The sequence below is a fragment of the Mobula birostris genome, chromosome 6 (assembly GCF_030028105.1).
Source record: "Mobula birostris isolate sMobBir1 chromosome 6, sMobBir1.hap1, whole genome shotgun sequence".
NCBI lineage: Eukaryota > Metazoa > Chordata > Chondrichthyes > Myliobatiformes > Myliobatidae > Mobula > Mobula birostris.
In genome coordinates this window covers 9,783,466-9,795,856 of record NC_092375.1, presented here as the reverse complement: position 1 = coordinate 9,795,856, position 12,391 = coordinate 9,783,466, and the positions used below count along the sequence as shown (strand labels likewise).

Below are 12,391 nucleotides of genomic sequence, written 5' to 3'. Positions count from 1 at the left end.
TTTTTCCAGAGTACATCCAACCGGCTTGCCTCCCAGACAGGAAGCAACATTTCTCCCCGGGAATGATGTGTTCCATCGCTGGCTGGGGTGCAGTGAATCAAGGTGGTAAGTACATAGAGTGAGTAACCCAAGGCAAGAGAGGCTGTGCCCTTGAGATCAGGCAGGGATCTCTGATGACGTGTAACAAATCAGTCTGCTGGTGGAACTCTTCAGATCCTGTGGGAGGAAAGGAATTGTCAAGTTCAAGTTTAATTGTCACTCAGCCATACTAATAAATACAGCCAAATGAAACAGCGTTCCTCTGGTGAAAAACACAGTACCAACAGTCACACACAACTCACAGCACCTAGAGTGTATGTAGTTATGACTGCATAAAAACATACAGTTACAAAAATATTAAAAGATATAATAATGTAGCCCAAGTCTGTGAGTGGCATGTCCCGTAGATTGATGGTGCATGGATGTTGTCCTGGAGCCAGGTTTCTGCAAGAGCAAGCACGCAGCAGTTTCTCATCTTGTGCAAGCGCAGCCACAGATGAATACCATCCAGCTTACTCCCACGAGCAAACACTGTCAGCATTTCAGTAAAGACCTTGCATCGGAAAAGATTGGTACTAGAGTAGCGAATAGATCAAGCAATATATCAGGAAGTTATTAAAGTGGTTAAATAATCTTATTTATCCTGTAAAGCATCTTGGTCATTGTGGAAGTCCTGTTGTTCAACTTAAGAATGTTGTGCCAGCCAATCAGCATGGTGGGATGGGAGAAGGTTCTAGAGAGGGCTGGGTGGAGAGAAACTTGTGATGGACAGTAGTCCAGTTTGCCTTTTTTGGTGGAGCTACACAAGGGAAGATTCCACAGAATGCTTTTGGAAAGAGTGCTTTGAGTAGATGAAGACTCCAAGGAGGATAGCACTGTACTCCTGAGTGAGAGCCAGGTTGTTTGAGATGGACTTTGAGAGAAGTTTGATTTGTGGTGTGTACTTTCACACTGACCGGGGCTCCAGTGCATGAGTAAGGGATACACCCCCAAATTCTCCAGTTTGAGATCCAACGTTATGTGTACATTGGACTGATTTAACTGTAATAGGCCCTTTTCTTTTCTTTGCCCCATTAATTGTTTGATAAAGTTGAAATTGGTAAATATACTTTCTTTATAACTTTATGCAGGATACGATCTATTACTTCTTGCCGACCAGTAATTGTGTATGGGCAGTATTAACAGCATTCCCTCAAATCAAAGTTCCCTTAATCAGAACTTCATGACAGTCCTATTGGTTCAATCCCAGATCATACTGATTCAGAAGTATATTGCTTACGTAACACTGCTGAGTCACACTGTTACAGCTCAAGACATTCCATATTTCAGAGTTCAATTTTGGTGCAATATGTAATGAGTCTCTTTGTCCTTCCCATGGAAATCGTGGGCTTTCCCCAGGTGCTCCGGTTTCCTCTCATGGTCCAAGGAAGTACGGAGTAGGTTAATTAGTCACTGTAAATTGTCCCATGATTAGGACTGTCATATATTGAAAGATTGGAGTGACTGGGCTTGTATACACTGGAATTTAGAAGGATGAGAGGGGATCTGATTGAAACGTATAAGATTATTAAGGGATTGGACACGCTAGAGGCAGGAAACATGTTCCCGATGTTGGGGGAGTCCAGAACCACAGGCCACAGTTTAAGAATAAGGGGTAGACCATTTAGAACGGAGTTGAGCAAAAACTTTTTCACACAGAGGGTTGTGGTTCTGTGGGAATGCTCTGCCTCAGAAGGCAGTGGAGGCCAATTCTCTGGATTCTTTCAAGAAAGAGTTAGATAGAGCTCTTAAAGATAGTGGAGTCAAGGGATATGGGGAGAAGGCAGGAAAAGGGTACTGATTGTGGATGATTAGCCATGATCACAGTGAATGGTAGTGCTGGCTCGAAGGGCTGAATGGCCTACTCCTGCACCTATTATCTATTGTCTATTGAGAGGTTTAATCAGGTTTGTCAAAGGTTGCTAGAGCAGTGTGGCTCGAAGAGCTGAAAGGGTCTACTCCATGCTGTATCTCTAATAAATGAATTAAAGTACATCATTCACTGATGGCACAGCAGCTGGTGGCATCATTGACAATGATGCTGAGACAGCATACAGAGAGGAGGTGGAACGGCTGCTGGAAAGGTGTGAGCACAACTTGAGTTGCAATGTGTGCAGGCTGACCACTCCTCCCTGCACATACATGGCTTCTCTGTGGAGAGAGTTAGGAGCACTAAGTTTATGGGAGTGCACCTAATGGACGATCTCACCGAGTCTCTCAACGCCACCTCCCATTCTAACTAATTTTTACAGGAGCACCGTTGAGTATCCTGACCAGCTGTATCACTGTCTGGTATGCAAGACATCTGACCACAAAGGATTGCAAGGACAGATGGTAGGATCATCGGGGTCTCTCTTCCACCCACCAAAGATACTTACAGTATCAGGACCACTGTACACGCAGAACCTTTAGCATTGTCAATGATCCCTCCCATCTGCCCAACAATCCCTTTGACCCCTATCATCGCATAGGCTGCACTGTAGCATTAGAACAGGAATTGATAGGATGGGAAGCAGCTTCTTCCCCGATGCTGTGAGACAACTGATCTCCCTGCCACCACCGGGTTTCGTCATGTGTGAGGCACCAGTAGCATTGTACTTTTTACGTGTATTATGTACTTGTACGTGTATTATTACTTGTTAATTTATTCATGGTAATGTAACTTTATGTGCTATGTCTGTGAGTTATATGTACTGTGTTGTGCACCTTGGTTCCAGAAGATCATTGTTTTGTTTGGTGGTATATATGTGCATGGTTGAATGGCAATAAACTGAACTTGAACTTCACCCCATTGAATTTCAACTGCTCTCATTCACAATGTTGTTGACAGACAATAGGCAACAAAAATTAAGCCAGCATTGAGAAACCTCTTGTGAAGAGGACGACGAGAAAATGAAATTTGCAAACTATTACCAAAATAACATTCAAACCAGACCCCAGAAAAGAAATTGATCAGTTGCTAGCGTAAGCAGAAGACTTTTGGAGTATACACTCATCAGCCATTTTATTAGGTTAACCTGTACCACTGTTCATGAATGTAAATATCTAGTTGGCCAATCATGTGGCAGCAACTCAATGCAGAAAAGCATACAGACAGGGTCAAGAGGTTAAGACCATACATCACAGTGGGAGACTAATGTGGTCTAAAGCCTGATTATACTTGTGCTTACGGGCTATGCCGTAGCCCTGATTTATACTTCTGTGTAGCCCTACTCCATAGCGAGCACGCATAGCTGTGTCTGCGTTGCTCTGCAATTCACTGCCAAAACGCTAGTTGGCGGGGGGGTTTCTATGCCACTGTGTTGAGTTTCTTTGTGAGAGACATGGACGAGGAGATGCATTTCAAATATTTTCAGATGTCAGCAGGTAGATTTGGCGATTTGGTTCATCGTCTCCAACCATTTTTTTTGCATCAGTGTACAGTCATGGCGGAGAAAAGCAACCAGAAATGCGTAGGAGGAAATGCGATGCTACCAAGCAGACCAATCACAGTTGTTGCAGTCTGCGTGCTGCGACGTGTGAGTTACTTTTTTGGGGAGGTGCACGTCACTCTACGGCGTAGGGTACGCTGTAGGGTACGCAATACCTATGGCGTACATTTGACACAGAAGTATAAATCAGGCTTAAGTGAAATGATTGCTGGTGTCAGACAGGGTGGTTTGAGTATCTCAAAAACTGCAGATCTCCTGGGTTTTTCACGCACAATAGTCTTTAGACTTTACAGAGAATTGTGCGAGAAACAGAACATCCAGTGAGCGGCAGCTGTCTTGTTAATGAAGGAAGTCAGAGCAGACTGGTTCAGGTTGACAGGAAGGTGACCATAACTCAAATAACCACACATTACAACAGTGGTGTGCAGAAGAATCTCTCTGAATGCACAACACGTCCAACCTTGAAGTAGGTGGGCAACAACAGCAGAAGACCATGAACGTACACTCAGTGGCTACTTTATTGGGTAACTAAGTGTAAATACCAAACAGGAGAGTGTAGTTAAACAGATGGATGGCTAGAAACACTTAAAACCAATATGGCCTATTCTTGATCATTTCATGATTCTGTGCATGCTTGAATTTCTTTCCTTTCTTAACCATATGTATTTAATTGGTCTTTCCATCAGGTCCAGCTTCACTTTTCCTTCAGGAGGCAGAGGTTCCTCTCGTAACCAATGAAAAGTGCCAGGAAAATTTGATGCAGTATAACATTACACAAAACATGATGTGTGCTGGTTATTCTAAAGGAGGTATAGACACCTGCCAGGTAAATGTGCTCAACATCAGCCACTGGTGAGAAAGTAGACCCAAGAGGACAGGAGCAGGTGCAGGCAAGGAGTAAGTAGGAAACTGAGGAAGTATGGACCATGCGCAAGCAGATGGGGCTAATTAGATTGGCTGATCAATGCAGGCCTCAAATCTTTTTCTGTACTCATTCCTTGAGAGACATTCTTTTTGCCACTGGTGAAGGTTTTGAAGAAAGGGGGGAAATCACATTGAAACCTACCAAATGTTGAAAGGCCTAGACAGAGTAGATGTAGAGAGCATGTTTCCAGTAGTGGGCAAGCCTAGGACCAGAGAGCACAGACTCAGAATGCAAAGATGTCCCTTTAGAACAGAGAGGAGAAGGAATTCCTTTAGATAAAAGGAGGCGAATCTGTGGAACTTATTGCTACAGACAGTTGTGGAGGCCAAATTACTGGGCAAATTTAAAGCAGAGATTGACTGGAATTTGATTCATCAGGGTGTCAAAACATTACAGGAAGAAGGCAGGCGAATGAGATCAACAGGGAAATAAATCAGCCATGATCAAATGACAGAACAGACACAATGAGCCAAATGGCCTTATTCGACTCCTTTGTCGTATGGCCCTAATACTGAAAAAATTGTCACCCTAGATAATCTCTGCAAAGTGTGTCCATAATCATGTTCTACTATGTTGAACATGATATTATGTACACAATAGTCTACTATGCTGAGTTTTTAAAAGGATTCCAAATCTGAATGCCAAAAGAATGTTTTTCAAGTCCCAAGCAAAAGAGATTCTGCAGATGTTGGAAATCCAGAGTAACACATAAAATGGTGGAGGAACTCAGCAGAACAGTCAGCATCTATGGAAAGGAATAAACAATCATCATTTTAGGCTGAGACTTTTATCTTCAAATCCCATTTCTGCAACTCCTCCAACTCAGCACAGTCACAGTAATTTGCTTCAGTGGCAACAAATTTGGCATCCTTGGTGGGTGTGCCTCAGATAAAAGGGATAAAATGTTGACATTTCAGGCCAGGACCCTTCATCTGAACTGGAAAGAAAGGGGGAGGAAGCCAGAATAAGACGGTAGAGGAAGGGGAAGGAGTACAAGCTGGCAGTTGACAAGTGAAGTCGGGTGAGGGGGAAGGTAGGAAGCCAGGGGAGAGGGATGAAATGAAAAGCTGGGAGGTGATAGGTGGAAGAGGTAAATGGCTGAAGAAGAAGGAATGTTAAAGGAGAGGAGGCTGGACCATGGGAGAAAGGAAAGGCGAAGGGGCACTGGAGGAGGGTGATAGGCAGGTGAGGAGAAGACAAGAGGAAAGAGGGGAGCCAGAACAGGAATGAAAAAATACAAAAAGGCGAGGGAGGAGAAATTACTGGAAATGAGAAAAAACAATGTTCATGCCGTCAGGTGGGAGGCTACACAAACAGAATATGAGGTGTTGCTCCTCCAACCTGTCAGTGGCCTCATCATAGCAGCAGAGGAGGCCGTATACCAACATGTCAGAGTGGGAATGGGAAGAGAATTAAAATAGGTGGCCACCAGGAAATCCTGCCTGTTGCGGCAGATGGAGGGAAGGTGCGGGCTTGGCTATGTTTAGGAGGCATTTAGGCAGGCACTTAAATTGAGAGGCATTAAACGATATGGTCCTAATGTAGGCAAGCGTGATTAGTGTGGGGACCCTGTGACCAAGTGCAGGTAAATGGGACAAGTGTAGATAAGTGAAATGGTCAGACTGGACGTGCTGAACTGAATGGCCTGTTTCTGTGTTGTCCAACTCTGAGTCCATTAGATTCAGTTCAGGCCATTTCACTGTAGGAAGGGTGTCGAGGCTTTGAAGCGGGTGCAGAAGAGCTTTACCAGGATGTTGCTTGGATTAGAGGGCATGTGCTACGATGAGAAGTGGGACAAACTTGGGTTGTTTTCTCTGGAGCAGCGAAGGCTGAGGGGAGATCTGATAGAGGTTTATAAGATTATCAGAGGGAGTAGACAGGGCGTATCTTTTTTACCCAGGTTTGACATGTCTAAACCAGAGGGCATGCATTTCAGGTGAGGGGGGTAATTTCAAAGGAGATGTGAGGGTCACAGAGAACGGTGGGATGTGCTAATTAGGATGGCAGCAGAGCCAGATACATTCGGGACTTTTAAGAGATGTTTAGATAGGCACATGAATGTGAGGAAAATGGAAAGATATGGACGTTGTGTTGGCAGAAGAGATTAGTTTAGTTGGCCATTTGATTACTAATTTAATTTGGCACGACATTGTGCATTGAAGGGCCTGTTCCTCTCTGTACTATGACTGTGGATAAGCATACAAAGTGACATGAAATCAGCATAGTAATGCAAGAAATTCCTTTTATTGGGGCATTGTCCCATCATTTACAAAACTGGTCAACCATCACTGTTCTTATCAATTAATAAATTTACTGTTTGTCAGTGTAACAACAGTGACATATCAAAACTAACTTGCTGTATGCAAAGCAGTTGAGGTTCAGGCTGAGAGACTTGGCAAGGCTCTATATAAATACAAGTCTTTTTCATTTAGGGAGATTCTGGAGGACCCCTCATCTGTAAACAAGACAGTCAGTGGTTTCTGGCTGGAGTGACATCGTTTGGGCACGGATGTGGGCTGCCCGAGAGCCCAGGGGTCTACGCCCGAGTCACGGAATTCGTTGACTGGATACAGGAGTTCCTTATTTAAACCCACCTCTGAGTACTGTGGAGAAAGTTTGGAGTTTGCCTCAACGCTGAATCATTTTAATTTTCATTGGTGAATGTACTTGCACCACCCCCTTGACCCATTAACTTGAAGCTGTTACTTCGAAACGCATCAAAACAGCAGTAAAAGGAATTTTACAGGAATGTACTAAATGCTGAAAGTGGGCCTTAGCACAGTTGGACAAACAGTAATTAATTCAAAGGGTATTTCTTTCTTTTCAAACTGTTTCATGCTGAATTGATAAATTATAAACTCAGTGACCAGTCCATCAGTTACCTCCTATATCTAAGAGGGTGGCCACTCAGTGTATGTACATGGTCTTCTGCTACCATGGCTCATTCACTTCAAGGTTTGGCTTGTTGTGCCTTACAGGATGCTCTTTTGTGAACAACTGTTGTAACATGTGGTTATTTGAGTTACTGTCACTTTGCTATCAGCTCAAATCAGTCTGGCCATTCTCCTCGACCTCTCTCATTAACATGGGATTCCCACTCACAGAACTGCAGCTCACTGGATTTTTTTTTTTTTTGTTTCTCGCATGATTCTCTGTAAAAACAACCGTTGCTCATGAAAATCCCAGGAGATCGGCAAGTTTCTGAGATACTCAAACCACCCCATCTGGTGCCAATAATCATTCTGACGTTTGGTCTGAACAACAACTGAACCTCTTGACCATGTCTGCATGCTTTTATGCATCGAATTACAGCCACGTGATTGACTGAGTAGATATTTGCATTAAGAAACTGGTGTACAGGTGTACCTAATAAAATGGTGTGGACACTGAGTGACATCTGTGTCCAATTAATTTAGAAGCTATGTCCTTGCAAATTCCTGTGTAACCCAACATGTAGAAAGCAAAATAATAAACTACTGGAAGAAATCAAATAGGTCAAGCATCAGGGGTGTGATGAGGGCAGATATGATAGGCACATAAATGTTCAGAGAATAGAGGGAAATGGACAATGAGTAGGAAGAAGGAATAAAGTATGATTAGCTTAATTAGCTTGATACAATATCGTGGGTCATAGGGCTAGTTCAAGAGCAGTTCTGTTCTATGTTCTATCCATGGAGGTTGGTCAAGGCTTCAGGCCGAGTCCCTGAATCAAGATGAAGAGAAGATAGTCAATATAAAGAGATGAAGGGAAAGGGTGAGGCAAGGGTGACAAGAAGGTTGAGACAGAGACTGGTAGGTCATAATTAGAAACATAAGGAGAAGAAAATAAGCAGGATGGAAAGGTGTGAGCAGGCTATAGAATTCTTTACTGATTCTACAGGATGTAACTACTACCCCAACATTTTGTGGTGCTCCAACACACTTCTGTAACTATTGCTTGGCTCCATTCCTACTCTGATTACTGGTCAGATTATCTCCATCTGGATTCTTGGAAGAACCTACCCCCCTCCCATGCTGTTCCATGAGGCCACCTCTCAGATGTGCACTGATAAGACCTGGATGGTCCATCTACTGCCTCTGGACAAGGAAACTACTCATTCAACCGATGAACCCCAATGAAATCAAGAAGACCAGTCCCAATGTTGGGTGGTCCACACCCTTCCCAAGAACACTTTTCCAATCCAAGGCCACTACTCAGACAATAAACATAAGAAAGAAGAAAGTCTACAAAATCAAAAGCAACTAACACAAAATGCTAGAGGCACTCAACAGGTCAGGCAGCATCTATGGATATGAATAGATAGTTGAGGTTTCGGGCCGAGACCCTTCTCAGAATGCCCACAACTTCTCCGCTTCAGTTCATCCCAGGTCCCAGTTCTCTCCATGTGTAGACATGCTCCCCCTATGTCAGCCTCGCTCTATTTGCTTGTGACACCATCTTCAACACCTACCTGTTCCAATGCTCCTCTATCCTCCTCCACCCCCCACTACCACTGTGCTGCACTCAATGCCAATTCTGCTTCCTAAACCACCAAGACTTCACAGTTAAAACTACTCCTTTCATAATTACCCGACTGCTTGTCCTCGCTCCCCTTCCCTATCTCCATAATCGTCTCCAGTCTCACCACCTCAAATCTCCATATCATTGCTCCAATTCTTCTCTTCCTCCAGTTTTCCTAAAATAATTCCCAATCCAACAAAACCCAATACCACCCTTAACCTTTTCATCACACTCCTTATACTTTTAAAATCCTTCACAGAACTTTGTTTAAAATTCTCTCATTAACATCTCTTTTAACTTTAATTTTTTAGAGATACAGCACAGTAATAGACCCTTCCATCCCAATGAGATTACACCCAATTATACTCTGTGACTAAGTAACCTTCTAACGCGTTCGTCTTTGGAATGTGGGAGGAACCCGGACCATCCGGAGGAAACCCACACTGTCATGGGGAGAACAGATAGCAGTGGAAATTGAACCACAATAGCATTACGCTAACTGGTATACTGCTACGCCGCCCCATCGCTACCTTGTCCTATCTCAAGGTACACAGAAACCTCAGGAACAATTACTGATCAGTTAAGTCATGCTCAGTCCTAAGGGAATGCAAGAAGGCTACTTAACTAATTTAGATGATTGATCACCACAGCTTTGCCTGAGACTGCAACAGAGCTGCCTATGCCTGGAATCAGATCACTCAGTGGGATTAGGTGAGTAATTGGTTAAGAACTTCCGGAGACCTGTCAAGCCCTTAACCACAGCCCACATCATCTTGTCCACTGCTCCTCCCAAGGAGACTGACAAGGCAAACAAGTCATTTTATTTTTGTCCTTTTTTTCCCAATTACCATAAGGGGAAATCTGGCACAAGAAAGGAATGACAAATAGAGTAAAATTAAAGCACCCTAGCCAAGGAAAATTGAAAATCCAGGGGATTCTGTTGATTGTGGAAATCCAGAGCAACACACACACAAAATGCAGGAGGAACTCAGCAGGCCAGTCAGCATCTATGGAAATAAATAAACAGTCAACGTTTCAAGCCAACACCCTTCATCAGGTCTGGGAAAATTGAGGTATTGCATCCCTTAGGAGGTGTGGTACAATCTGCAACGAGCAGCCAGTGGTGAATATGGGTTCAATCTCAACATTTAAGAGAAGTTTGGATAAGTACGTGGATGGAAGGTGTATGGAAGTCTGTGATCCAGGTGTAAGTCAATGAGACTAGGCAGAATAACAGTTTGACACAGACTAGATGGGCTGAAGGGCTTGTTTCTGTGCTGTAGTACTCTTTGACTGTAGATGCCCGTGCTTTGGTAAAACAACCAGCATAATCAAAAACCTCATCCACCCCAGTCATTCTCTCTTCATCCTCACATCAGGCAAGATACAAAACCCTGAAAGCATGTACCACCCGGCTGAAGGACAGCTTCTAACCCATTGTTATAAGACTATTGAACAGTCCCCTAGTACAGCGGTCCCCAACCACCGGACTGCAGACCGGTACCGGGCTGTGAGGAAACGATATGAGTCAGCTGCACCTTTCCTCATTCCCTGTCACGCAATGTTGAACTTGAACATAGGGTTGCCAACTGTCCCGTATTTGCCAGGACATCCCGTATATTGGGCTAAATTGGTTTGTCCTGTATTTTCCCTGCTAAGGTAGAACGTTCCTATGAAACCGTTCATGCTGAAATGGCGTGAAGCGAAGAAGCAATTACCATTAATTTATATGGGAAACATTTTTGAGTGTTCCCAGACCCAAAAATTAACCTAACAAATCATACCAAATAACACATAAAACCAAAAATAACACTAACATATAGTTAAAGCAGGAATGATATGATAAATACACAGCCTATATAAAGTAGAAATAATGTATGTACAGTATAGTCAGAAAGACGAAGGCAAAAGCAATTTGTGGGTGAAAAAAAACGGCACATACGCGCATGCGCCCATCACATGCGCACGTCACGCATGCGCACACAGGTGCCCGTGCAAGGCTTCATGGTCATGGTAGTGTTTCTTGGGGGTAAAGTGTCCCAGGGTTTGACTGCTACTTTTGTCCCTTATTTGGGAGTGAGAAAGTCGGCAACCCTAACTGTAAGAGACATGTTGAGGTAAGTTTAACCCCACTTGAACACAGCTCCCCCCCACCAAGTCAGCCGGTCCACAAGAATATTGTTAGTATTAAACCGGTCCTCGGTGCAAAAAAGGTTGGGGACCCCTGCCCTAGTACAAAAAGGTGGACTCTTGACCTCACTGTCTACCTTGTTTTGGCCTTGCACCTTATTACCTACATGCGCTGCACTTTCTGTAACACTTCATTCTGCAATCTGTTACTGTTCTTGCTTGCATTTCTTCAATGCACTCTTAATGAATTGATTTGTATGAACAGTTTGTCAAGCCAAGTGTTTTAATGTACCTCAGTACATGTGACAATAATAAAATAATTTTATCAAATTAAAATTTATAAATTTTGAGGATAATAGAATTAAAGTTTTCAATTTGGTTGAAAACTGGAGCTCTGTGAGGAAAGCCAACTGCCATGGAGAGAACATAAGAACTCCTTAGAGGCAGCGATGGGAATTGTACCCAGGCTGGTGGTACTGTAAAGCGCTGTGCTAACCACTATGGAACCTGCTGCCCTAAAAGGCCGAGTCTACAAATTTCAGATAATCTTTTCTGAAGTGGGGCTTGGAAACACTTGTGCACACCCAAGATGCTGGAAGTTTGAAAGTGTCTTCCCCAGATCACAATTATTATTACTATTAAATCTCAGATTTATAAATCTCATTAATTAAAATATTTGGGTGAAGATGGGTATATGAAGTAACATGAACCGTAATCTCATTGAATGGTGGATCAGGTTTCAAGGGTTGAATGGCCTGTTCTAACACATCCTGTGAGGACAGTTTTTCCTCATAGAGTAGGCATTCAGACCTCTGCTCATATCTTTCTACAGGTCACTGTTGTTTCTTGTGGTGAAGGTCACTAACAACATGGTCACCGGGGGCTGGATATGGAAATACTCCCAAGGTGCACATACATGCTCTTTCGAAAGCCATCCACAGCCATGCCTTTAGAACACATTTCTTCCCCCATCCCCACAACCGCCCTTCATACAAACTTCTCAGGGTGTGTGCTCTGCCAAAACTATCAGTCCTGAACTTAGGTCTTTCCTTAGTCAGTGCAATATGTATATAAAATCTGCGAGTTTTCGTTGCTCCCCGCCCACTCCCAGTGGTGTGGGTCAATGACTATATCTCTTCCATCGTTTCCTCAATGTATTCCTAAATTTGAAACAAAAAGGAACATCAGTAGGAAGGAAGGAGATGGTTCTGTCCATTTTCTTTGGAGGGCTGGGTGATTGTTCCTTACTCCCCAGGACAAGCTTGGCTTGATGTTCTCTGGGACCTTGTTGGATGAATTGGGATTGGCTGAACGGTACGATGGTCA

The 12,391-nt window shown here is 43.5% G+C and overlaps 1 protein-coding gene across 1 annotated transcript in view; it reads left to right on the top strand.

Moving 5' to 3' along the window:
* The window catches only part of tmprss15 (transmembrane serine protease 15), a 97,771-nt gene extending 90,749 nt beyond the window's left edge, over positions 1–7,022 (top strand). The window contains exons 20-22 of the mRNA XM_072262179.1: positions 10–105; positions 4,196–4,335; positions 6,867–7,022. Coding sequence (XP_072118280.1) covers positions 10–105; positions 4,196–4,335; positions 6,867–7,022 — 392 coding nt within the window. The remainder of the gene's footprint in view (positions 1–9; positions 106–4,195; positions 4,336–6,866) is intronic.
* Positions 7,023–12,391: the final 5,369 nt, after the last annotated feature.